Raw genomic sequence first — 19116 nt, 5'->3', positions numbered from 1 at the left:
GCATCAGGGACTTCTCTAGCTTTATCCAACAAAAATGTTCGTCACACGTCACAGACGGCAACATCACCCAAAGATTGCGCGCCACCTTGAGGTGTACCCTGATCTCCACGATTCCAAGCACCAAACACCAAATTCGTGTCAAGTGTTGGAGTCATTGGAGTCAGGCGCCTTCAACGCCCCAGTGTACGTGAATAAGAATGCTGCTTTAGCTGATACACGACTATTAAGCTGATCGATCGCATCGGTGAACCGCGTGCTACATGAATTGTGAGAAGCTCTGATAATGCAGTCAAGCCGGTTGATGCTCACGAACGGATGCTTCGCAGTACGCCCGCTGAGAAAAATGTTTGATACATTGGTAGAATTCAGTTTGCTTGGTTATGCGGCAACCCGAATGGCATGCTTTTATATCAGTCGCGAAATGCATACCTTCCGATATCGGCTACTTCGGTTGAGATACCGGTAGGATGGCATTCAGCCCAAAAAAACATCAAAAAGACAATGGGTTTTTTTTGGGCTGAATAGCATCCAACGGCAATAAGTGTAAATTCTGGGGACACAGAATTTGGCCGTTTCAGATGTGCTACTTTTTATTGTTACTTTTGTGTTTAAAACAGGTTTTTTTATAGTTTCAGTTCTTGACCTCGCACTGCTGTATAATCTCTGTATGTCTACAATGAAGATTTCTCTAAATAGGCGTGGGGATGCGCAGCTTGAAAACCTCATGGTAAGGCTGAGCAACTCAGCCAAGTTTTGCTTGGAGGGTATCAAGCATTCTTCTGAATCAAGAGCTCTAATCATCGCCGCGAGTCGTGTTGACGTGAATGGAATGATGGGTAATGCTAAGGGGGGGTACGCTGATCGGTAAGACTGCCATTGCAGCTACCAGTAAGTTACTTGATACATTTACTGCTACTGGTGATAGCACAAATGGCGATGGGGGGGAGGGGGGTCGGCCTAGTATTTGCCTTCTTCTAATAGGTCGGTCACCTTGATGCTGTGGAGTGTCAATCGAATTTGGAGTCACCCTACTGTGGTTTCATGCCGATGCTATTTGGAGAACTGTGTGAGAAAGGTCTGCCAAGGCAAAAACTTCCCTACGCTGGTAGTGGTGCGCTTCTGTTGGTGAGGAATACTAGCTGTTGTCGATCAACATGTCCCTCACGCAGCAGAAATGCGTCGGAGTTCAGCGAATGTGGCTACTGTTTGCTTGGGCAATGGTGATCTCCTCGACGAGTGTGCAAGCCGCGCAGACCAACGTGTCGAGCATTTGTTCGCCGTCCGACCCGGTGCCGCTCGTCGTGAAAGGGGCTATCACGTATATCTGCGTCAATGTGAACAATAAATACCGTACGCTCTTCACTCCCGTCGCCGACAAGTTCACCGTACTGCGCATCAGCGACTGTGAGTTTGTAGCATTTTGATCTGTACGGCAAAGTTGATTCTCTAACTGCGCTGGTATCGATTTACATTTTGTTGCAGCCTGGAATGATACTCGTATAGGTGCCAACCCCTCGAGTGCATTCCTCACCGTGTCGAGTCTCAAATACCGCACAAACTACAAGCTCTACTCATCAGCCGCGACTGGCCGCATCTCTCCGTACATGACCGCTATCATTTCAGTGAAAAAGGGCGTCGTACAAGGCGTGAGCTGGGATGAAGGTTGCTACTTTTGCACTGCGGAAATGTGCGACTATAATCTGTTCTCAAAGCCTGAGGAAACAACCTCGGCGCGGCTCAGCGGTCAAGGCAAAACATGCTACACTCCAGTCGATAGCTGCACCGGCACATCCTCCAATTCATCGGATGCAAGCATTGATGTTGGGGATGGCGGCACTGCTGGCTCGAACGCCACTAGTACCACTACCAACACGACAGCGCAATGCGATATTACGATCTACGTCGGCTGGACGGGCACAGACAAGAATGGAGAATACCTTGGCAGTGCGTCGCTACGGATGTCCCAGTTCTCAAAGTACTCAATCGGCTCTTTCTTTTCGAATATTGGTGCGAGTCTGTCCAAGTTGGCTCCTACTAGCCGCAGCGATGATTCAAGCTAGAGAATACAATTAAGACCTCAGCATTTGTTTTTGTTCATGTTGTATCGAGTATGAAGTGCACACTTTCATTGTGCGTGCTTGTTCTATAAGGCACAATGCACCTCGCGTTCAAATTGAGAACGTAAATGTCTAGCGATAGTCGTGGATCTGACGGTCGGAGTTGTCCTCCTCCAGCACAGCGTCCAGATTGTCCCACCAGTGCGGCAGCAAGTTTGAACCGATGAGATGGAACCACGGCGAGAGCTTGCGCGTAGAGTCATTGAGAAGTGCAGGCAGGTTTTCACGAGCAACGAACTCGATCTGCTCTACTTCGTTCTTGTTGACGTTGTCCAGTGGCACCTCGCCACGCGCAAAGAGAATGTGATCCATCTCGTACTCCGTCCAGTTAGCGTCGGATGCAGCCTGCGATTGACAGCAGCGTGAGTGTTTTGCACCTTTACTACAGCAGTGTGACCAAATCGTTGCAGCAGCCTACCTTGTACATGACCGTCGAGACGTAGGCCAAGTCGTCGATTGCAAAGGTGGAGGCAGGGATGCCGAGCTCGTGCTCCAGCTTGCGGATGGCGGCACGCTTCACACCGACGCCGTCTTCCAGCTCACCTTCGGTGAAGAGCGGATGGCTGCAATGTCAAATGTCAAGCACAGCAGGTTAATATTCGCTTCAGTCTACACACGCCATGTAACAGCACTTTACCTGCAGCAAGTATTGGCCCAGAAGCTCGGGAATGTGATCTTCTCGCTCGCACGCTTCTGGATTAGCAGCTCGTTCTTGGAGTTGAAGACAAAGACACTGAACGCGCGGTGCAACACACCGTCATGGATGTGCGCTGTCCAGATAAATGCAACATACTCAGTTAGCCTATCACTGTGGCGTTGCTACGGCAGCAACTGCGACCGCAAGCTCTACCGTCTTTCTTGCTGATGGGGCCCACCACGTTGTCCTGCTCGTCCACCTGAACGATCTGTTCCTTCATGAACTGGAGTTGTTCGGCGTCGGCGCCAGCCGTGAGCTCCTCGAACGTCACGCGGCCCGCCGAGCTGAAGGCTGCCGCACTGTTACGCACCGCCGCTCCCATCAAGGCTCCACCCGCACGCACATTCGCCAGTACCATGTTGTCAGTGTTTGCTTCGATTGACAACTGAGGCTAAGAAGTTAGGTACCTCCGGAACAAAGTTTTTCAACCAACCAACAGCGTTTCTGAGGATATAGCAGCGATACGATGGGGCAAGCTCAGCCATGGCCAAGGAGTCTCGATAGGTATATTATAGAGCTTTATGCAGGACGCCAGCCTCTGCCCCACGTCCGAGCGACGAAGAGGAGGCCCAGCTACGGTGTAACTACCTGGTACCAGTCTAGCTTTGCTGATGCGCTAGTGATTGAGCGTCATGCAAAGGGAAATTGGGCTTCTAAGTCCATCTGCTCGACCTACAGCGCGACCAGCACTTGGCGCGGCAATCTACTTGTCCTTCGCCTTGTCAGTCGGCGGTGCTTCTTCGTCTGGTTCTTTGCGCTCTAACGCCTCCTTGGCTCGGAAAATTTTAGACTGTAGATAGAAGGAGCCACCTTTGGCCGGGTCATTCGCCTCGAAGTACCTTGTGAATTGCTTTTGGATCTCCTCCGAAGACGGCGCGGGGCCGGTCGTAGGGAAGTTGAGAATCTCGCGTGCCTGCTGCTTGGGCATTTGGTTCTTGCGCACCACAGTCTTGGCCGCCATAGCTCCAGCGTTGCCCGACCGCGCGTTGTGAACGGCCTGCTGGTAGGCCTGCACGAAGGCCTTGGACACAATACCCGCGCCCATGACCACGACCTGCGCGATGATTCTGCCTAGAGGTCCCGACATGTCCGCTTACACGCTGCTTACTGTTGTCACTGCCACTGCTTCCTGTGCGGAGTCTCTTTTTGCTTCGATGTCTGTCCTCTGGTTCAGATGAATCAACAGATCGCACTTTAGCGAAGACAGTCGATAAGTACCGTGATAATTGTATTTAGTGCAAGTTGAAGCTGGCAGGCAGGTCGCCAAGCATGGCGTCTAGGAACTCGGACAGCGTCAGCTTGCGCAGGAGCTGCTGCTCCTCGTTCTCGCCGTCCAACACAGACCACAACTTCGCCGTAAGGTGCTCCGTGCCCCCAATGCGCTGCAGTTCCGCCGTGATCTCGTCCGCTATGCACAAATCGACACGTCATTTTCAGTTGATGACCAACAAAAAGATCGCTTTGACATGCTACATGTACTGCTGCGGGAAGGCAAATGGTCGCTAACCTGAGACGGTCTGACTACTGTCTGTGTCACAGAGTAGGAACTGGATGAGATAGTAAAGCTGGTTGAGCTCGAGCCCGTGCGAATCCAGTAGTGTGCGAACGTAGCAACCCTTGAACTCTTCCCAGCTCACGCTGCCGTCCAAGTCGTCGTCCACCTCCCAGATCATCCACTGCGCTTCACCCTGCAAATAGTGGCACCGGTAGCAGCGTCAAGCAACGGCAGTAATGATGTCGATCATCGTTTCCCAAGCTTACCTTCGAGGGCACTCGATTCAAGCTCCGCATACAAGAGCTCAAGTCCGCAGCGGTGATAACCCCGGATGTATCACTGTTGCTCGTGTTGACCCCCTTTTGCAGCTCCTTGATCTCGCTGCGGAGATCATGCATGTCGCTGGTTTTCGCGGAGACTGCCGTCGCATTGCGGCTACCAGCGCCCCCGTTCTTGCTCCTAGTGCCGCTCACGACTTTCGCTGACCCGTCTGGTTCCTCGCTGGCGGCGAGCAGGTTCAGCTCTGAGAGCAGATCCGTCTTGTCCGGCATCACCTCGGTCGGCGAAGCTTGCTGCAGCTCTTCGTCGGCAAAGCCGTCGTCCGCGCGCTGCGATGCCACCGGCGGTGGGACTCGCCACGCATTGAGCTCGGCCGTCTTCCTCGCGATGCGGGTCTTGCGGTCGTGCTGTCGCAGGAAGCAGAACACCCGCAGCAACTTGGCGGCGCTGTCGGGCGGCAGTACCTGCGCCGCCAGCTCGTCCATCGTAGCGCTTTTTTTTTGGTGACGACAGCGGTGACACGGCGGGGACGGCCCCAAAGAAACCGATCTTAGTCGAGCCGATTTTTGCATTGCCAATCTGGATCGGATACGGTACGTTGATCTCCACATTTCCTTCGCAGGTCATTGCCGCTCGCAAACTTGCAACTGGCGCTGGAAGTCTACGACGGGTTTTATCTCACGACCTCGGTATCACAGCGCGGTGAAAGCTCGTTTCAACTATTAAAAAAATAGCAAGTGAAAGGATCTACAGTGAATGCTATTGGTGTCGTAGATGTCTGCCACTAGCAGACTGCTACACCAGAGAAGGCTGGCATCACCTTTGGCCCCAAAACGTCTCCACCTTCGACAGGCATACTCAAAAAGTTTTGAGTCAAAACGTCTCTTGCGCGAGAGAAGGGCCTTGCTTGCGCCGCTCATTCCTGGAAGCTGCACCAGAACGTTGCCCTCGGCTCATCTCCTCGAGTAAATGGAAACGTAGTCCAGCAGATTTTCTCGCCAAGATTCTAGTTTTTGGGCCCAAGTCATCTATTTTACAAGACAAGAAAGTAGCTGGCGGTTGTAAGCTACTCCCACCGCCCTTGGGCCCACGAAATCTTCGCCGTCGCGGCGGGTTCTCGCTTGGCTAACAAATCTTGAGCGTCCTTGAGCGTGCACTCGTGTGGCACATGTCTCCTCCCAAGTGGGTTCGCTCATCTGATACCCAGATACTTTACCTGCCATATTATCAAATACGCTGTGCAATTCGATCGGGCATTTGAAGATTTTGGTTCTTTTTACCTCTATAAGTTATTCACCTTCCCAAAGCAAAGTGAGATCGGTAAAGTTATCGAGTAGAACTCGTACTACTATCAGATACCACGACTTCAAAAAAAAGTCGCCAAAATGCCTTCAGATGATCCGGGTGTTTCCCTCCGATGGAACACTACGGCATTTGCTTGGAAACTGCATCGGTGCCAAGCTGAGGTCACTTGAGGGGAGGGACAATTCCCGTGTCCGTGGACTAAGAAAAGAGAGCCCGGTAACGGAACTTCATCTGCCAACGTCTTAAGCCAGGGGGAGAACGAGAACGCCCACCCGATCCATTTTCTGATAGGAGCACAACGACGCCCATGGTCTTCACCGAGATCTCGGCGCTGGTCCACTCTCAATGGCAGCTTCTGCGCAGCGCATTCGACGCTGAGGGCCACGACCGCCGCGTGCAGCAGCGGTTGGAAAAGAAGCAGGCCAAGCAACAGCGCAAGGCGGCGCGCCGCGCGGCGCGGGAGGCCCGTCGCGCACAGCGGAAGCAGCGACACACTCTTCTCTCTCCGACAGTAGTCGGCGAGCACACGGATGACGAGCCGGAAACTAGCAGTAGCAATAAACCCACGACGACTGTCCCGAGCGGCCTGGCCTGGGCTCGCACCGCCGAGGCCCTTACCGATGTCGCCGACGCAAATGATAGCGCTGGTTTTTACAAAAGTGAGCCAAGTGGGGGGCGACGGGACGAGTCCCGATCCCTGCAGGACGCAAGTCCAGAATATGTCGCCGCCGGCGCCGTCTATAAGAAGCCCATGGTGGCAGAAGCGACCTCCTTGTCGGTCGCGAAAGCAGTCGTCAACGCTCCGCAGCTCCCTATGGAGCTTGCACTTGAGATCGAGGCCCAACTGGCGCAGAAGCAACGTGAGTTTTACGACTCTTTGGGCGGCTACAGTACTGTGGACGAGGAAGAGGACGAACTGAACGAGTTGCTGGCGCGCGGTCGACGAGCTAGTGACGCCAAGCTACCGTCAAAGTGGACAGTCGTAGGCATCAAGAAGGCAGTGGCTCTAGCACAAACAGCGGAGAAGGGGGTCTTCTTCAAGCTGCCTGAGGCAGCGGAGCAGGAGAAGAGCAACGGTACGAGCACGGATGTGTCCCCGGCATCTTCAACTTCATCGTCGAAGAAACCCAGACCAAAGTCGCTTTCAAGCTCGTCTGAGCTGGTGGAGACAGAGCCCGAGGACGACGAGGTGGATCTACACAACAGTGAAGAGTTCGACGGGTACAGCACTTTCGACGAGGAGGAGGAGTCACGCGACCTGTTTATCGCTGACCACGAGTTCGAAGGCCTCTGCGCGCCGCAGAGTTCGTCTCCTGCTGTTGTAGATCAGACTAGTGTGGAGGCGACGATTGAAGTTCTTGAAATCAAGATTGATCCCAATTGGAGTGAAGTGAAGCCCGAGCTAGAGATCGAGGACAAAGCTGAAGTCGTCGTTGACATTGACAAGCTCATCGAACTTGATCTGAACGGCAAAACGTCGCTGGATATGTCTACTGCGCTGGAAGAATTTGAGACAAAGCAGCCACCATCGAGTGAAGAAGTGTTGGAGGCCGCGCTCGTTAACCAATCTCAAGAGGAACCGGTCGAGACTGACACTGAACAGGAGATGGAGGTGTTCGAAGAGTTGAAAGAGGTGACGGAAGTGGAGGTGAAGATGAAAGAGGAGGTTGACACTGTAGAGGCGGTCAGGAAGGAGGAAATTATTGAAGAGTTTGTGGAACTACAACCGGAACAAGAAGACACAACTTCTCGGACCTTAGTGAGCACGCGCATTACCGCTCCCGGGATTTATTCTCCTGGAACGGTGGACGAGTACGCTTGCTCTATCTACGAAAGCCTTCGGGCGCGAGAACACCGATACCACGTTACAGAAGACATTTTTGCCAAACAGCACAGCGTGAGCCCCAAGATGCGTGCAGTCCTTGTGGATTGGCTTGTTGAAGTACACCAGCGTTTTGAACTGGAAGCACCGACACTTTTCCTGACGGTTAATTACATCGACCGATACCTGGCACAGACACCTGTGAAGTCACAGAGATTTCAACTTGTGGGAGTCGCAGCATTGCTAATCGCTTCAAAGTTTGAGGAAATCTACCCGTGTGATATGGACGATCTGCTGTACATCTGCGAGCGATCATACGTCAAGGCTGACCTGGTGAACTGTGAGCGGGACCTGCTCAACGTGTTTAAGTTCAATTTGGCTGTGCCGAGTGTCAGTAGCTTCCTGGGCTACTACCTGGAGTATTTTGAGGAGGACGACGAGCTCATCAGTCAACTCGCCAGTTACTTCGCGGAGTGCTCGCTGCTCGACTTTACCTTCGGAGCCACATACGACGCCTCGGTCATTGCTTGCGCGTGCTTGCTCGCAGCTTACTGCTACGTCGAGAACCAGGCGCCTTGTCTTGTTTGGAACTCTCGCCTCGTAGAGCTCACTGGTTACACTGTGGACGTGATCGTCCCGTGTGCACAAGATCTGTGGTCACTTTTGACTCAACCCAGCGAGCTGGCTGCCGTCGCGACGAAATACAGCACCAAAGAGTTCGGTGAAGTCGCTCATTTGCCGCTGGAAGATCTGGAGATGCTGTTGTGTTGACTGCATCGCGACCAGAGGCAGCTTAATAGATATTGTACATACGACTGCCCTGCATCAAGGCTAGACTCAAGTATTGTTTTCGAACTAATAAATCCTCATGAACCTATTATCATTCGGCCAATTCGTTAAACATCGACAAGCAGCGTAGCATAAACAGAAGAAGTGAGAATCAGTTCCATTTAGTCGACAATCACCACGCTTGCTGCTCTCGTTTCCAAAAGCGTCTTCAGGAAGCCCATCAGCACGTATCCAAGAAGCCAAACAAACGTAACAGGTGCCACAGCTTGTCAATTTGCGAATCCATGCTAAAACCCGTTGCTTGCCGCCTCACCAAAGAGTTCATCGATGACTTCGTAGTTGATTCTTCGGCTTTTTAATTTCTGTCCAACGGGAAAAGTGCGAGGTCAGCCACGTTTATGAGGAAAAATAGAGTGGGGTGGTCATGCTCACATAGATTGCGTGTTGCGCCGTATCTGGGGGTGGCGCGTTCACATCCGGGGTTTTCTTTCTTCTCTTTTTCTTCGGGGCATCAGGCGCTGACAAGCCAAGTAGTCGTTTTTGCTCCTGTCATGAAGCAGCAATATTAGCATATCGGCAATGGAGCTACACACGAGCGTCAACAATTCAGATGTACCTGTTCTTGGATGAAATCCTTGTTCATCTTCTCCCACAGCAATTTCTTCTTCTCGGCCTCCTCTCGTGTCAGCAATAATGAGTTGATTTCATCATCATCCAAGTCCGAGAGCGTGTCTACAACTTCCTTCTTGGGTTCTCCTTTCTCAGCGTCGTCCTTCTTCTCAGCCACCTTATCTTCGTCTTCTGGGTCTTCTGCATCTTCTTCTTGTTCATGAATATCGCCATCTGACCTTGATCTTCTCCTCTTTTCACTACTACTATCGGCTAAGTCTCGTGACCTTCGTCTTCTTATTACCGTAGACACGGCTTCATCGTCAGCTGATGTTGTAGGGCTAGTGCTGTGTTCTGTTTCACCGTTAACATCATCGTCGTGCTCCTTTTCTCCATTTCGCTTAACTCGTGCTGATGTATCCTCCTCAAGCGCCATGGTCAGGTCTCGCTCGATTGTCTTGTAGAAACTAGCCTCCTCACGCTTGCGCATAATGTAGCGAGCCGATTTCTTGCGCACACGTAGCAGAACTTCCTGAGCCGCTAAGCGACTAGCACGGTTCACAATCTGATCATTGGCATTGTCAAATCCATAGTCAATGTCTTCGTCATCATCGTTGTCATCATCGCCTTTGTCCGCAACGGCACCGCCGTTACTTCCAAGGAGCGCTTCGGCCTGCTTCTTCTTGTAATACGCATCCCCACTTAAGAAACGCGACATCTCCTCGTCCTTCAAGCGCTGCACTTTCTTGTTCAACATACCCTTAGCCAATGCACCGCCACTCTCGTCATCATCACTCTCATCATCAGAGTCTCTCCTTCCTCTTGTTAGTCGCTTACGTCCTTTCTGTTCCAGTGGCAATTTCTCCGATTCAAGCAGCAACATTTCCATGACTTCCTTCTCACGGTGACGCTGGAAACTAGGCGGATCACACTCCACACGCGACATCTCGAGTTTACCTACTTGATCGTAAGTTAACTGCGCCGTTGGGGTTAGAGAGAACTCATACAGTCGCTGCTTGAGCGTGCGTTCTCCAATGTTGACGACATCCATAACGTCGTGCAGACTGCACATAACCGACTGTGAACGTGCCGCAATAAGCAACGCTGCACCGCAGATGCCCGAAGGACGGCGACCTGTTTCAATCCAATCGCGCTTCATAGTGGCCACAAGACGCAGCGCTGTGGTAGCGATGCTGTGAGTCTTGCCTGCAAAATTCAGCTGCGAAGCGAAGCGGTGGATGTAGAGCGATGGGTCAATGAGTGGCAAGTGAATCTGTAGCAGCTTGCAGAACTTAAGGAAGACACCACCCAACACGTAGACGTTGATCTGTAGCTTGTCAGAGAAATCGATAAGCAGGTGCGGTGAGCGTTCTCTCCTGCAGACGATGTAGAGACAGGCAGCGATAACCGTCTGCGTCTTGCGGCCGTGCGTGAAGTTGCGTTGCAATGCCAACGCGAAGAGGCGGAAGGCCGAGTCCACATAATGGTCTCCCAAGCGCAGCATTCCTGCAATCTGGCGAATTTTCTTCTTGCCGTTGGCCAGAGTGTTAGCACGTGACTCGATTCCGTAGTTGCGCCCGCTGGTTCCAATGTTGCCATACGCCTTGGACGCTGTGGCCGACACAAACTGCCCGACGACTGAGTGCGCGCCGCCACCAGACTCCTGAAACTCGATAGACGATACGATGTTGTTCTCCTCGAGAATGGTACCACAGCTCACACACACGGCCTCACCGCTCACATCCACCACATCGATCTCCGTGCAGGAGCACGTAGGGCAGATGGTGCTGGCCATGGCGGGGGTCGCGTATTGTCAAGGACCAAGTTGGTGGTGAACAACCTATTCCGGCACTCCTGCAGCAATATTCAACCTGACTTGAGCTTTGTATGCAGCTTATCGCACCCCTAAATACCAGTCAAAAAGTCGCGTGGTGTACATCAAAATACTACCCACCAAATTAACTAATCTATTTTGACAGGAAGTAGATAATGTTGTACGACGGTCCCCCTAGGCCAACACAACTTGAGGTCGAGAAGCCAAGCTGCCGATAGCGTAGCAACAGGAGCCACCGCCGCCCGACCCGAGTGCCCGAGTGATCAACGCAGCCATGGCCACGCCCGACTTCCGTACGCCCAACCAGGAGATGCCGCCGCCGGGCGGCTTCAAGCCCGTCAAGTTCGTCAAGAACGGCCCCGCAACGCGCGGACCACCGGGATGGTCGCTCTTCCTCGGTACGTTCCTCGTCACGTCCGTGGGCTACTACATGGTGGGCCAGCACAACAAGCACCACCGCGAAGTGGCCAAGGAGGAGCGCGAGAACCGTATTGCGCTGCTACCGTTCCTGCAGGCGGAGGCGGATGTCGAGTACCTGGAACAAGAGAAGCACATTTTGGAGAAGGAGCGCCAGGTCATGAAGAACGTGCCTGGCTGGGTGGCCGGGCAGTCGCCGTACCACTCGGACCGCTACCAGGCACCGCTTTGGGCCCAGAAGAAATGAACAGAGAAGGACAGATGGATGGGGAGCAGGAAGCTAATACACCATCGAGTGAGCGAACTGTAACAAGACCATGTCAAGGAAATGCACTCGTGTGTTCGTCCGCTCGAGGTCAACTCTTTCCTCTGAGTTGGTGAAAATTTAATGCCATGAATATCGTCGCTGCTGCTCTTTTCAATGTTTGGATGTGCGGTAAGAGGTTTCTTGCTTTCGATCCCTTATCGGTGAGAGCGGTACAAGCTCTCTATTCTAGCTTCGAACGAAATAACTGCAGTTACTTGTATCTGTCAGCAGCAGCCACTGCGGATAGCTAGCATCATCCGATTTAAAGCCCTTCGTCCATCTCGTCCTCAATTTCCTTGGCGAGCTCCTCCTCTTGCTTTTCGCGTTCGAGACGCTCTTCGGCGCTCTCAAGGTCTTTCTTGTAGGCATCCGGTGGATAACGCATAGCCTTGACAGCTTCGTTGTGCACGTCTAGACAGAACGTGATACGCCTCTGGAAAGCCGTCTGCGGGTCGTTAGTCGTGTACACGTTGACAGTCTCCTTCAGCTGCAGCCAGCCGTTCTCATGGTCGATCACGGCGTCAATCACGCCGTCCCGAATCGCCTTGGCGCACACGAACTCGGCGTTCTGTGCGTTCTCCAGCGCGAGCTTCTCGCAGATGTCTGTGAACAGGATCCGCGAGTACGAAGTGCTGATCTTGCGCAGACCCGTCTTGATGACGTTGTGGCGCAAGCTGAGCAAAATAACAAAGTGCACATTAGTTAGCAAGAGATCTCCGCACACACACGTCTCTGAGCAAAGCTCGTCCTGCTTACCGAAGGATCAGCGTGTAAGTATTGTCGGCCTTGAAGACCGCTCCATGTTGCGATAAAACCACGTTAAAGTCTTCCAGGTTACCCACACGGACGGCCTGATCACATTAAAAAAAAAAGACAACACAAATTAAATGGCGTCCACAAGCCCATATCGTTCAGCACACCTACATTCGTGAGTTGCAGGTACGGTGCCAGAGCCTTGCGGAGCTCGTCCTGGTTGAACACATTGCGCTCAGGCACCTCGCCCATGAGCAACTGCACAATAATTGCGAGCTTGTACACTGTGCGCCGGAAGCCGAATGCCGTGTTAGCTGGGGCCTTGCGGATGGACTGCATCAGTTTCGTGTACGACTCAGTGTACTCGAGCTGCACGGCTTGGATCTTGCCCACGTAATAGAGATAGCGCACAAACTGGTTGTTCGACACTGACTCGGGGAACGTCGTCTTGCTAACGAACTTATAGGCCTGTTCGTACATGTTGTCCTTCAGGTAGTTGCGCAGCAGCAGGCTGATCAGTGTGGCCTGGCCAGCCTCGTCATAACGCAGACATGCCGTGCGGTGGGCGCTCAGCAGAGTGTTACGGATAGCGGGTAGGTCGTGGCCGAACTGTTCGTGGATATTGGAGTAGTACGTGAACACTTTGGCCTGGAACAAGTCCAGTGTGCGGCGATTGAACTGCTGGCAGCGAGCCACCACTTTGTCCACCGTTTCCAGCGCCTCCTGGTTCAACTTGTACTTCATCAGAGCTGCAAGAACGTACAAGAACAAATAGATCTCCACTTCAATGAGGTCCACCACAGGTAGCACCACAGTGGCCGGAGTTGAAGTACCAGCCTCCACCTCGGACGACGATGCGTCCGTCATCTCCACATCCTGGTCCTTGGATGCGGAGGCCTGAGCCTCATTAACAGCAGCTTGAGCCTTGTTCTCGATCTTGGCCAGCAACGCCAGCAACACGGGCTTGGACACGTTCTGGGAGGGTAGCAGTTGCTCCACTGCCTGCTGTAGCTGCGCCACGGAAAGAGTCTTGCGCAGCTTGCTGGTGGTACGGAGGATGCGTGGGATTTTCTCCTTGGCGTTGGTTTTGACCACCGTTTCGAGTAGAGTGATGGTCCGCTTCAGTTCTGCATGCAAAGAGTAAGTTAATGAGCGTCTGTGAGGGGAAAGATCGCGCTATCAGCCTTTCGATTTCTCGAGGGATTCAGCGCCCGTTTACCTTCGTAGACAAGAGCTTCTTCGGCCGCCACTTCCTTTGTGCTGGAGAGACGCACCCGATAGGATGGCGTCTGCGAGAACGTGGACTGTGCGCTCATGTCTTCGTGGGGAGGGGATCTCGTCGCTTTTCCTTTTTCCTTCCTCTGTCAAAGATTGCGATGCTGAGCGCGATTGTGGATAAACCTGTTGACCAATCGTTGCGCGGCGTTATTATGGTAAAGAGTTAACCCTTTTTAAGACCTTTATCCTTTCTATTATTCAAAATACTCAGATTTCTGATAATTCTAGTTGTGATCACTTATTGTGGTTGTGGTCGAAGTTGCGAGATGGGTTGATTGAACCGACCGAGCGATGTAGAACCAATAACCCGATCCAAAGAGTTACCGTTTTTGGTACCGTTCACTTTTCTAGCTGTTAGAGGGCCGAATAAACCTTTAACAGATATCATGTACAGATTTGATTGGATAAACATATTTTTTTTGCAGATGGATGGGCAGTCTTGAGGATGTCCTAGCAGGGCCGCTCAGACCTGTAAAGGTTGCAGATCACTTCAACTTTCTAATGATTGTGTAATGATTGTTTAGGTTTTGGTAAGGATTAGTTGAGCTACACTAATAATCAGTGATCCATAAAACATCACAAAACACCAGGATTTGTTGGAATAACATGGTCCCGGTAACCGATACCGATGAAAGCCAAGAGGAGGACAACCGCTCTCAACATCACGACGCCAATATTGCTGCAGTAGCGATGACCTCTAAGAAGCAACTGTTCGACACGGCGGCGTCGGACGCTGCAGGCAACACGCCGACGTTCCGGTCGATCGAAACGGCCGACGATCGAGCAGAACCATAGCATAGGCTATGGTCCAAAGCAGTTTGGTGAAGCCGCTACAGCCGTGAGTGAGGCTGTATGTCGTGGATATCGACGAGTTGGCGGAGGGGGTGGACATGTGGGTGGTGAAGAGGGGTGGCAGCTGTGACGGTAGTGGTGGGGACGCTTGCGGTTGCTTAGGCGACAGCATTGAATGCTACCGATAATATGTAGCCAGAATATGCGTTTCGCTTTTAGCCGTGATGCTTTCCACCTGTATATCATGATGGCTTCGTTGTTTTTGTCCGCCGTTGCAACCTCTTATAACACACTGCTCTGTCGTCAACGCAGCACACAATCGTCGTTTAGATTTTTGTAATGTTTGAGGCGCATCAGGCACTATTACGATTTGTTTCCCCAGTGCAAATGCACTAATCATCGATAGATCCAGGAGCCATGTGAATAATAGAAGTTTACCTTCCGCCGCGTAGGATTGTTGAACGGAGCCGGCCCATTCGATCGACGCCGTTCATGTCAATATTGTAGGTCGCCACAATGACTGGTGCCATAAACGTTTTCGGTGCATAACTTCGTTCTCAGTCCACCAGCATATCGGGTACAAACCGTGACAGCACTCAATAGCTTAACCGGAGTCCCCATCCAAAACCCTGGCACTTGGAGTAGAAGATAGATCGTTGGTATAAATAATTACTGGCTCCTTGGTGCAGAGCAAAATAAATCCAGCATGATAGGAAAAACTGGTCGGGTGGTGCGTATTGCGTGCGAAGACTAAGCGGGAGTTTCTTCTGTGCTCGAGTATGAGCATTCCTCGCTTACTTTGAGTCCTCTTGGCTATCCACCGCAGCAACAAGCTCCCAGCTTCCTCGCTGTATGGATTTTATACGGCTTACAGAATCAAATACAGCACGTTCCTTTAAACGACCACCCATCCTTGCCGAACGGTTCCCAACATGCTAACCACCGTCAGCTAACGCAAGTACCGCTGTTGCTAGTTTGTGTCGTATGTAAATATTGTCACTCACAATCAGGTGCCTACCTGACACGGAACGAAATAACCTCTTTTGGTGCCCGACCGTAGCCGTTCATAATGCGGCAGCAGTATCTGATTTAATATTGACATAATATCTTGAGATAGTCACTTGAACTGGATGTCACATTGTTGGAAAAAGCTGTGTATACCTTTGAACCGCAGTTGTAGACATTGTATTTCCAGAACCGTTGTCTCACAACGAATGTACATACAGTGGCTGCCAGTCAACAACTACATAAAATCTCACCGCAAATTGTCTGGCATCAACGGCAGATATGATTTCGCCAACGGGCGAGCTTCAGTCCAGATCCCTATTTATCTACGTTGCTGATCCCTCCAGGAACAGCGAGGGATGCAAATTTTTGTTAGAAGTGCTGCAGTAGGAGCGCGTTGTGGCGTAGAGGGTCTTGTTTTGCTGAATCCTTCTCGCTCCCAACTGCATACGCTTGGTTTTCTGGGTCGTCGTCCTTGTCTTCCGATGTAAGCGTCCAACTCAGCTGCTGTGATGGGAGGTTCGCATTTCCCTGTGAGAACTTCGTTTGTTCAAACTCTCCAGGCCTTGTTTTGCTTCTCGGTTACAAATAGTCCGAATAGCACTCGTTCGGCGTGACGCGCATACGCATCTTGAGTTTTTTTTGCGGTCGCAGGTGGGGCCCACTTTCACTTGTCAAGTTATCAATATAAGCGCGAGCTGCATCCGTAGGAGACTATGCTTCGTCTTCCCTCGATCCCACGAGGTCTTATTTTCATTCCTTGGGGTCCAATGTCCCACCAAATGAGCTATCTCCATCCTTGGAAATTTCGAGTGACATATGTGGTTGTGCATTGGGCTGATCCACAATATATAACCAATAGAACTTTAGTATTTACTTATTGCCACCGCACGCCAACTCAAACATGCTGGTGTGTACACGGTAGCTACGGTGAAGCCGATCTTCGGCCGTATCAGCTGACCGGATGGGGGGGAGGGGGGAGGGGAGGCATGGTCTCTGCAGCCGTGTCGACAGCTCTCAGTAAATGACAGCCACCTCTGCTATCACCACCAAAACCTGTATCAGCATCATAGGCTGTTATGTTGTCCGCCGCCGCCGCCCACCTCCAACTGCTTGTGTTTGTTCGTTTTTGCTGCAGCAAGCCAATCGTCAGTCGTATCTGAGGGCTGGGCCGTGCATAACCTCTGCGACATCAGACTCAGTCATGTTGACACCATGTAGCAAGCTCTCTATTGTAACTGCCTCCGCTATCACCGTCGTTGCATCTCGCAGCATCATGTTTATCCCAACTGTTCACGCTTTGTTAATACCGTCACATCTTCAGCTGGAAGCAAGCTCACCACTGTAGCCAGTCCCGCTGTCGTCCAACAATCAATTTACTCCGCCGCTGTGTCGTGCTCCACGGCGTACTTCTGACGTGCAATCGGCAACACTGCTATGATATTGTTTAGCTGCAGTCGAGCTGGTCGTCGACAGGCTCGGAAGCATTGGAATGATATCCGCAGCGTCTAACGCTGTTGCGCCAGCAGCCGCATGCCGCTATAGCCACTGCTACCATTGCCTTCGCGGCAAACAATTCCATCTCCTTTGATAATGTTTCATGATCCGCAGCATACACATCTGTATACGGCGGCTGCTCCTTTGATGGCGTTCATGTATGCTCGCCTGCTGTCGAGCCGATCATCGCGCGGTCGACATGCTATTTTTGCATTTTTTTGTTTTCGAAAAGCTTTATCATATTAGTGTAATACCTTGCTACATTCCCCATTTCGAATGGAGAAGCAACGTGAGGAACGCTGCAGCTTGGATTATTATCCCTTCCGAGAGGAGAACAAACGGCGTCGAAGCGAGGCTTTCGATGATCAAAAGGGCAAAGCCAATTAGAGGCACAGCGCCGAGATGGTCCGGGATTTGATGGCTATTGAGGAGCGTCAGATTCAGTATTCGAGCACACACGAAACACACGACCTCGAGAAAGCGCTGGAGCGAGAGCGTCAAAATATCGAAAGGGAAGCGTTGTCGAAAGTACTCGAAACAGTACAGCGCTTATTAAATATCACGCAAGCAAGTCTTTCCAGCACAACGTTACTGCTAGAGATGACCCGGGCAACAACATCGAGCTATAGAAGGACCTATCCGTGTATCAGTCTAAATGCGAGACGTTGCAGAACGACAAAACTAGGTTAGAGAAAGAGCTCGTTGCTTCTATTAGTCAGCTGATGGTTTCCCAAACACGTCAGGACCAGCTGTCTCAAGAGCTTGAAGCATTTCGAAATGGTTTAAGAGAGACACAGGCAGACCGGGACCGTACCGTGAGAACTACTAGAAGCAATGCGAAATGGGCTGACGGAATTACGAGAACACCGTCTCCAGATTGAGAAAAATCAGAGCGCCGCTCGGTCAAATCGTGGAGTCTCAGCAATAACTCTCCGTTTCTGAAGCTGCTCAAGTGAGCTTCGAGGAGGCGTTACAGACGTCCCAGCGCAACGAGACGGAGTTCAAAGCGTATTTGCAGACTTCAATGGGTATAAATATGGATTTCGCAGATGCTGTTACGTTTTGCGCTGATACTTGTTTGCTGATGAAGACTGCATTGATGCAGCAGAACATACTGCTATATCCGCCTGCCAAGAAGTATGTTGCACCGGCTATTATGCCATCGTCGTGGGGTACGCTGAGCGTGAAGTATTTTTCTGAGATTCGCATGAGGATGTATACCGCCAAGCTGCGAGCTGTGGGGCTAAGATCGTTCCTGGAGCTCAACCAACCATGGTGGCTACAAATGGTGATCTTGTTAGAAAAAAATTAAATGGCTTGCCAGGGCGAAAGGAATCACTGTCCTGGACAGAATTTGAAGTTCACTACGCGTAAGGAATATTTTTATCGGCGTATTTTTGTAACCCATTATCACAATGTTTTTAAATGTTAGTCTTCCATGTGAATCTTCACCGATGACGAGAGCGTGTGCTTCGACAAATATTCCAAAGATGCTTTCCTAAGCATTTTCGCCGGTATTTTCTCTTCTGAATAAAACATGTTGCCAGCTCGCATGTCGTCACTGCCACTTCAAGTCAGATTGCTAGAAAGCGCTCAGGTGGATCACACGCTGAAGAGAATAGAGGTAGAAAAGATTTTCAACAATGAAAACACACCGTAGAGTCGGCGTATCATCGATGCTGTCGATGTGATGGGAACTTAATGGAGTAAATCCTTCGATTCGGATAGAAAAAAAAATGGCGAACCCATCCAAATTACAAATTAATATTTTGAGTTGGATTTATTTGAACAACCCTGCGCAAACACGCTATATATCGGCAGTCTCACATCTCTTCTCAGCCGCATACACACCCCAATCAATCATCACAGGGACATCAGACACCAAACATCAACTCACCACACCTCACTCTCGTTGCCTCGACCACGGACCGGATACTTCGTACCAAGTCGATCCAACTAGCCCGTCCCCGCGGAAAGGCAACTATTGATGAACGACCACATATTCGGCTGCGTTATACAAACGAACAGAAGTTCGAGTGGTGGGTCACAAGAAGCTGAAAATGGACGGATATGCGAGATAAAACATAGGCCATGGGATAAGCTAGTAGGGGTGTGGTGGT

At 51.3% G+C, this 19116-nt stretch overlaps 10 protein-coding genes across 13 annotated transcripts; 5 read left to right on the top strand and 5 right to left on the bottom strand.

Annotated features, from left to right (window-relative positions):
• Positions 1–658: 658 nt before the first annotated feature.
• Positions 659–2196, top strand: PPTG_08558. 2 transcript variants are annotated; one of them, XM_008902675.1, is made up of 3 exons: positions 659–1075; positions 1173–1404; positions 1483–2121. In XM_008902675.1, the coding sequence occupies exons 1-3, from the start codon at positions 995–997 to the stop codon at positions 2058–2060; spliced, it is 891 nt and encodes a 296-aa protein (XP_008900923.1). In that variant the 5' UTR covers positions 659–994; the 3' UTR covers positions 2061–2121. The 2 variants fall into 2 exon arrangements, with proteins under 2 accessions (XP_008900923.1, XP_008900924.1); XM_008902676.1 differs by having other exon boundaries at positions 659–1404; positions 1483–2196.
• On the bottom strand, positions 1991–3241 carry PPTG_08557 (isopentenyl-diphosphate delta-isomerase). The gene is made up of 4 exons (XM_008902674.1): positions 2968–3241; positions 2755–2887; positions 2536–2680; positions 1991–2462 (listed from the first exon to the last, which is right to left on the bottom strand). Exons 1-4 carry the CDS (start codon positions 3170–3172, stop codon positions 2190–2192), a joined length of 756 nt encoding a protein of 251 aa, XP_008900922.1. The 5' UTR covers positions 3173–3241; the 3' UTR covers positions 1991–2189.
• Positions 3242–3517: 276 nt separating this feature from the next.
• On the bottom strand, positions 3518–3901 carry PPTG_08556 (hypothetical protein; the record flags this gene model as incomplete). The annotated part of the gene is made up of 1 exon (XM_008902673.1): positions 3518–3901. The coding sequence occupies one exon, from the start codon at positions 3899–3901 to the stop codon at positions 3518–3520; it is 384 nt and encodes a 127-aa protein (XP_008900921.1).
• Positions 3902–4046: 145 nt separating this feature from the next.
• Positions 4047–5199, bottom strand: PPTG_08555 (hypothetical protein; the record flags this gene model as incomplete). The annotated part of the gene is made up of 3 exons (XM_008902672.1): positions 4047–4222; positions 4322–4502; positions 4576–5199. 3 exons carry the CDS (start codon positions 5197–5199, stop codon positions 4047–4049), a joined length of 981 nt encoding a protein of 326 aa, XP_008900920.1.
• Positions 5200–5952: 753 nt separating this feature from the next.
• PPTG_08554 (hypothetical protein) lies at positions 5953–8598 on the top strand. Its single transcript, XM_008902671.1, has one exon. It carries the CDS (start codon positions 6201–6203, stop codon positions 8484–8486), a length of 2286 nt encoding a protein of 761 aa, XP_008900919.1. The 5' UTR covers positions 5953–6200; the 3' UTR covers positions 8487–8598.
• PPTG_08553 lies at positions 8179–10999 on the bottom strand. 2 transcript variants are annotated; one of them, XM_008902669.1, is made up of 3 exons: positions 9121–10999; positions 8937–9050; positions 8179–8866 (listed from the first exon to the last, which is right to left on the bottom strand). In XM_008902669.1, the coding sequence occupies exons 1-3, from the start codon at positions 10906–10908 to the stop codon at positions 8792–8794; spliced, it is 1977 nt and encodes a 658-aa protein (XP_008900917.1). In that variant the 5' UTR covers positions 10909–10999; the 3' UTR covers positions 8179–8791. The 2 variants fall into 2 exon arrangements, with proteins under 2 accessions (XP_008900917.1, XP_008900918.1); XM_008902670.1 differs by having other exon boundaries at positions 8179–9050.
• An 88-nt stretch (positions 11000–11087) lies between these two features.
• On the bottom strand, positions 11088–13810 carry PPTG_08551. 2 transcript variants are annotated; one of them, XM_008902666.1, is made up of 4 exons: positions 13644–13810; positions 12596–13551; positions 12428–12522; positions 11088–12345 (listed from the first exon to the last, which is right to left on the bottom strand). In XM_008902666.1, the coding sequence occupies exons 1-4, from the start codon at positions 13738–13740 to the stop codon at positions 11934–11936; spliced, it is 1560 nt and encodes a 519-aa protein (XP_008900914.1). In that variant the 5' UTR covers positions 13741–13810; the 3' UTR covers positions 11088–11933. The 2 variants fall into 2 exon arrangements, with proteins under 2 accessions (XP_008900914.1, XP_008900915.1); XM_008902667.1 differs by having other exon boundaries at positions 12428–13551.
• PPTG_08552 (hypothetical protein) lies at positions 11095–12522 on the top strand. Its single transcript, XM_008902668.1, has one exon. The coding sequence runs from the start codon at positions 11329–11331 to the stop codon at positions 11743–11745; it is 417 nt and encodes a 138-aa protein (XP_008900916.1). The 5' UTR covers positions 11095–11328; the 3' UTR covers positions 11746–12522.
• Positions 13811–14308: 498 nt separating the features above from the next.
• PPTG_22263 (hypothetical protein) lies at positions 14309–14497 on the top strand (the record flags this gene model as incomplete). Its single annotated transcript, XM_008902846.1, has 1 exon — positions 14309–14497. The coding sequence occupies one exon, from the start codon at positions 14309–14311 to the stop codon at positions 14495–14497; it is 189 nt and encodes a 62-aa protein (XP_008901094.1).
• A 2775-nt stretch (positions 14498–17272) lies between these two features.
• Positions 17273–17383, top strand: PPTG_22262 (hypothetical protein; the record flags this gene model as incomplete). The annotated part of the gene is made up of 1 exon (XM_008902845.1): positions 17273–17383. The coding sequence occupies one exon, from the start codon at positions 17273–17275 to the stop codon at positions 17381–17383; it is 111 nt and encodes a 36-aa protein (XP_008901093.1).
• Between the last annotated feature and the right edge of the window lie 1733 nt (positions 17384–19116).

Source organism: Phytophthora parasitica, assembly GCF_000247585.1.
Source record: "Phytophthora parasitica INRA-310 unplaced genomic scaffold supercont2.14, whole genome shotgun sequence".
Lineage (NCBI taxonomy): Eukaryota > Oomycota > Peronosporomycetes > Peronosporales > Peronosporaceae > Phytophthora > Phytophthora nicotianae.
The sequence above is the reverse complement of the archived record's forward strand: the minus strand, read 5'-3'. Positions and strand labels throughout refer to the sequence as shown.

Coding starts and splice junctions, on each gene's coding strand:
- PPTG_08557 (XM_008902674.1), bottom strand. CDS start 3,172: ATGGTACTGGCGAATGTGCGTGCGGGTGGAGCCTTGATGGGAGCGGCG. Junction 2,681..2,754: donor TGGGCCAATACTTGCTGCAG/GTAAAGTGCTGT, acceptor TTGACATTGCAG/CCATCCGCTCTTCACCGAAG. Junction 2,463..2,535: donor TCTCGACGGTCATGTACAAG/GTAGGCTGCTGC, acceptor TGTCAATCGCAG/GCTGCATCCGACGCTAACTG.
- PPTG_08553 (XM_008902669.1), bottom strand. CDS start 10,908: ATGGCCAGCACCATCTGCCCTACGTGCTCCTGCACGGAGATCGATGTG. Junction 9,051..9,120: donor AGGATTTCATCCAAGAACAG/GTACATCTGAAT, acceptor GCTTCATGACAG/GAGCAAAAACGACTACTTGG. Junction 8,867..8,936: donor CGGCGCAACACGCAATCTAT/GTGAGCATGACC, acceptor CCCGTTGGACAG/AAATTAAAAAGCCGAAGAAT.
- PPTG_08558 (XM_008902675.1), top strand. CDS start 995: ATGCTGTGGAGTGTCAATCGAATTTGGAGTCACCCTACTGTGGTTTCA. Junction 1,076..1,172: donor TGGAGAACTGTGTGAGAAAG/GTCTGCCAAGGC, acceptor CTCACGCAGCAG/AAATGCGTCGGAGTTCAGCG. Junction 1,405..1,482: donor CGTACTGCGCATCAGCGACT/GTGAGTTTGTAG, acceptor ATTTTGTTGCAG/CCTGGAATGATACTCGTATA.
- PPTG_08554 (XM_008902671.1), top strand. CDS start 6,201: ATGGTCTTCACCGAGATCTCGGCGCTGGTCCACTCTCAATGGCAGCTT.
- PPTG_08551 (XM_008902666.1), bottom strand. CDS start 13,740: ATGAGCGCACAGTCCACGTTCTCGCAGACGCCATCCTATCGGGTGCGT. Junction 13,552..13,643: donor AGAAGCTCTTGTCTACGAAG/GTAAACGGGCGC, acceptor CTTTGCATGCAG/AACTGAAGCGGACCATCACT. Junction 12,346..12,427: donor ACTTACACGCTGATCCTTCG/GTAAGCAGGACG, acceptor TATTTTGCTCAG/CTTGCGCCACAACGTCATCA.
- PPTG_08552 (XM_008902668.1), top strand. CDS start 11,329: ATGGTCGCTCTTCCTCGGTACGTTCCTCGTCACGTCCGTGGGCTACTA.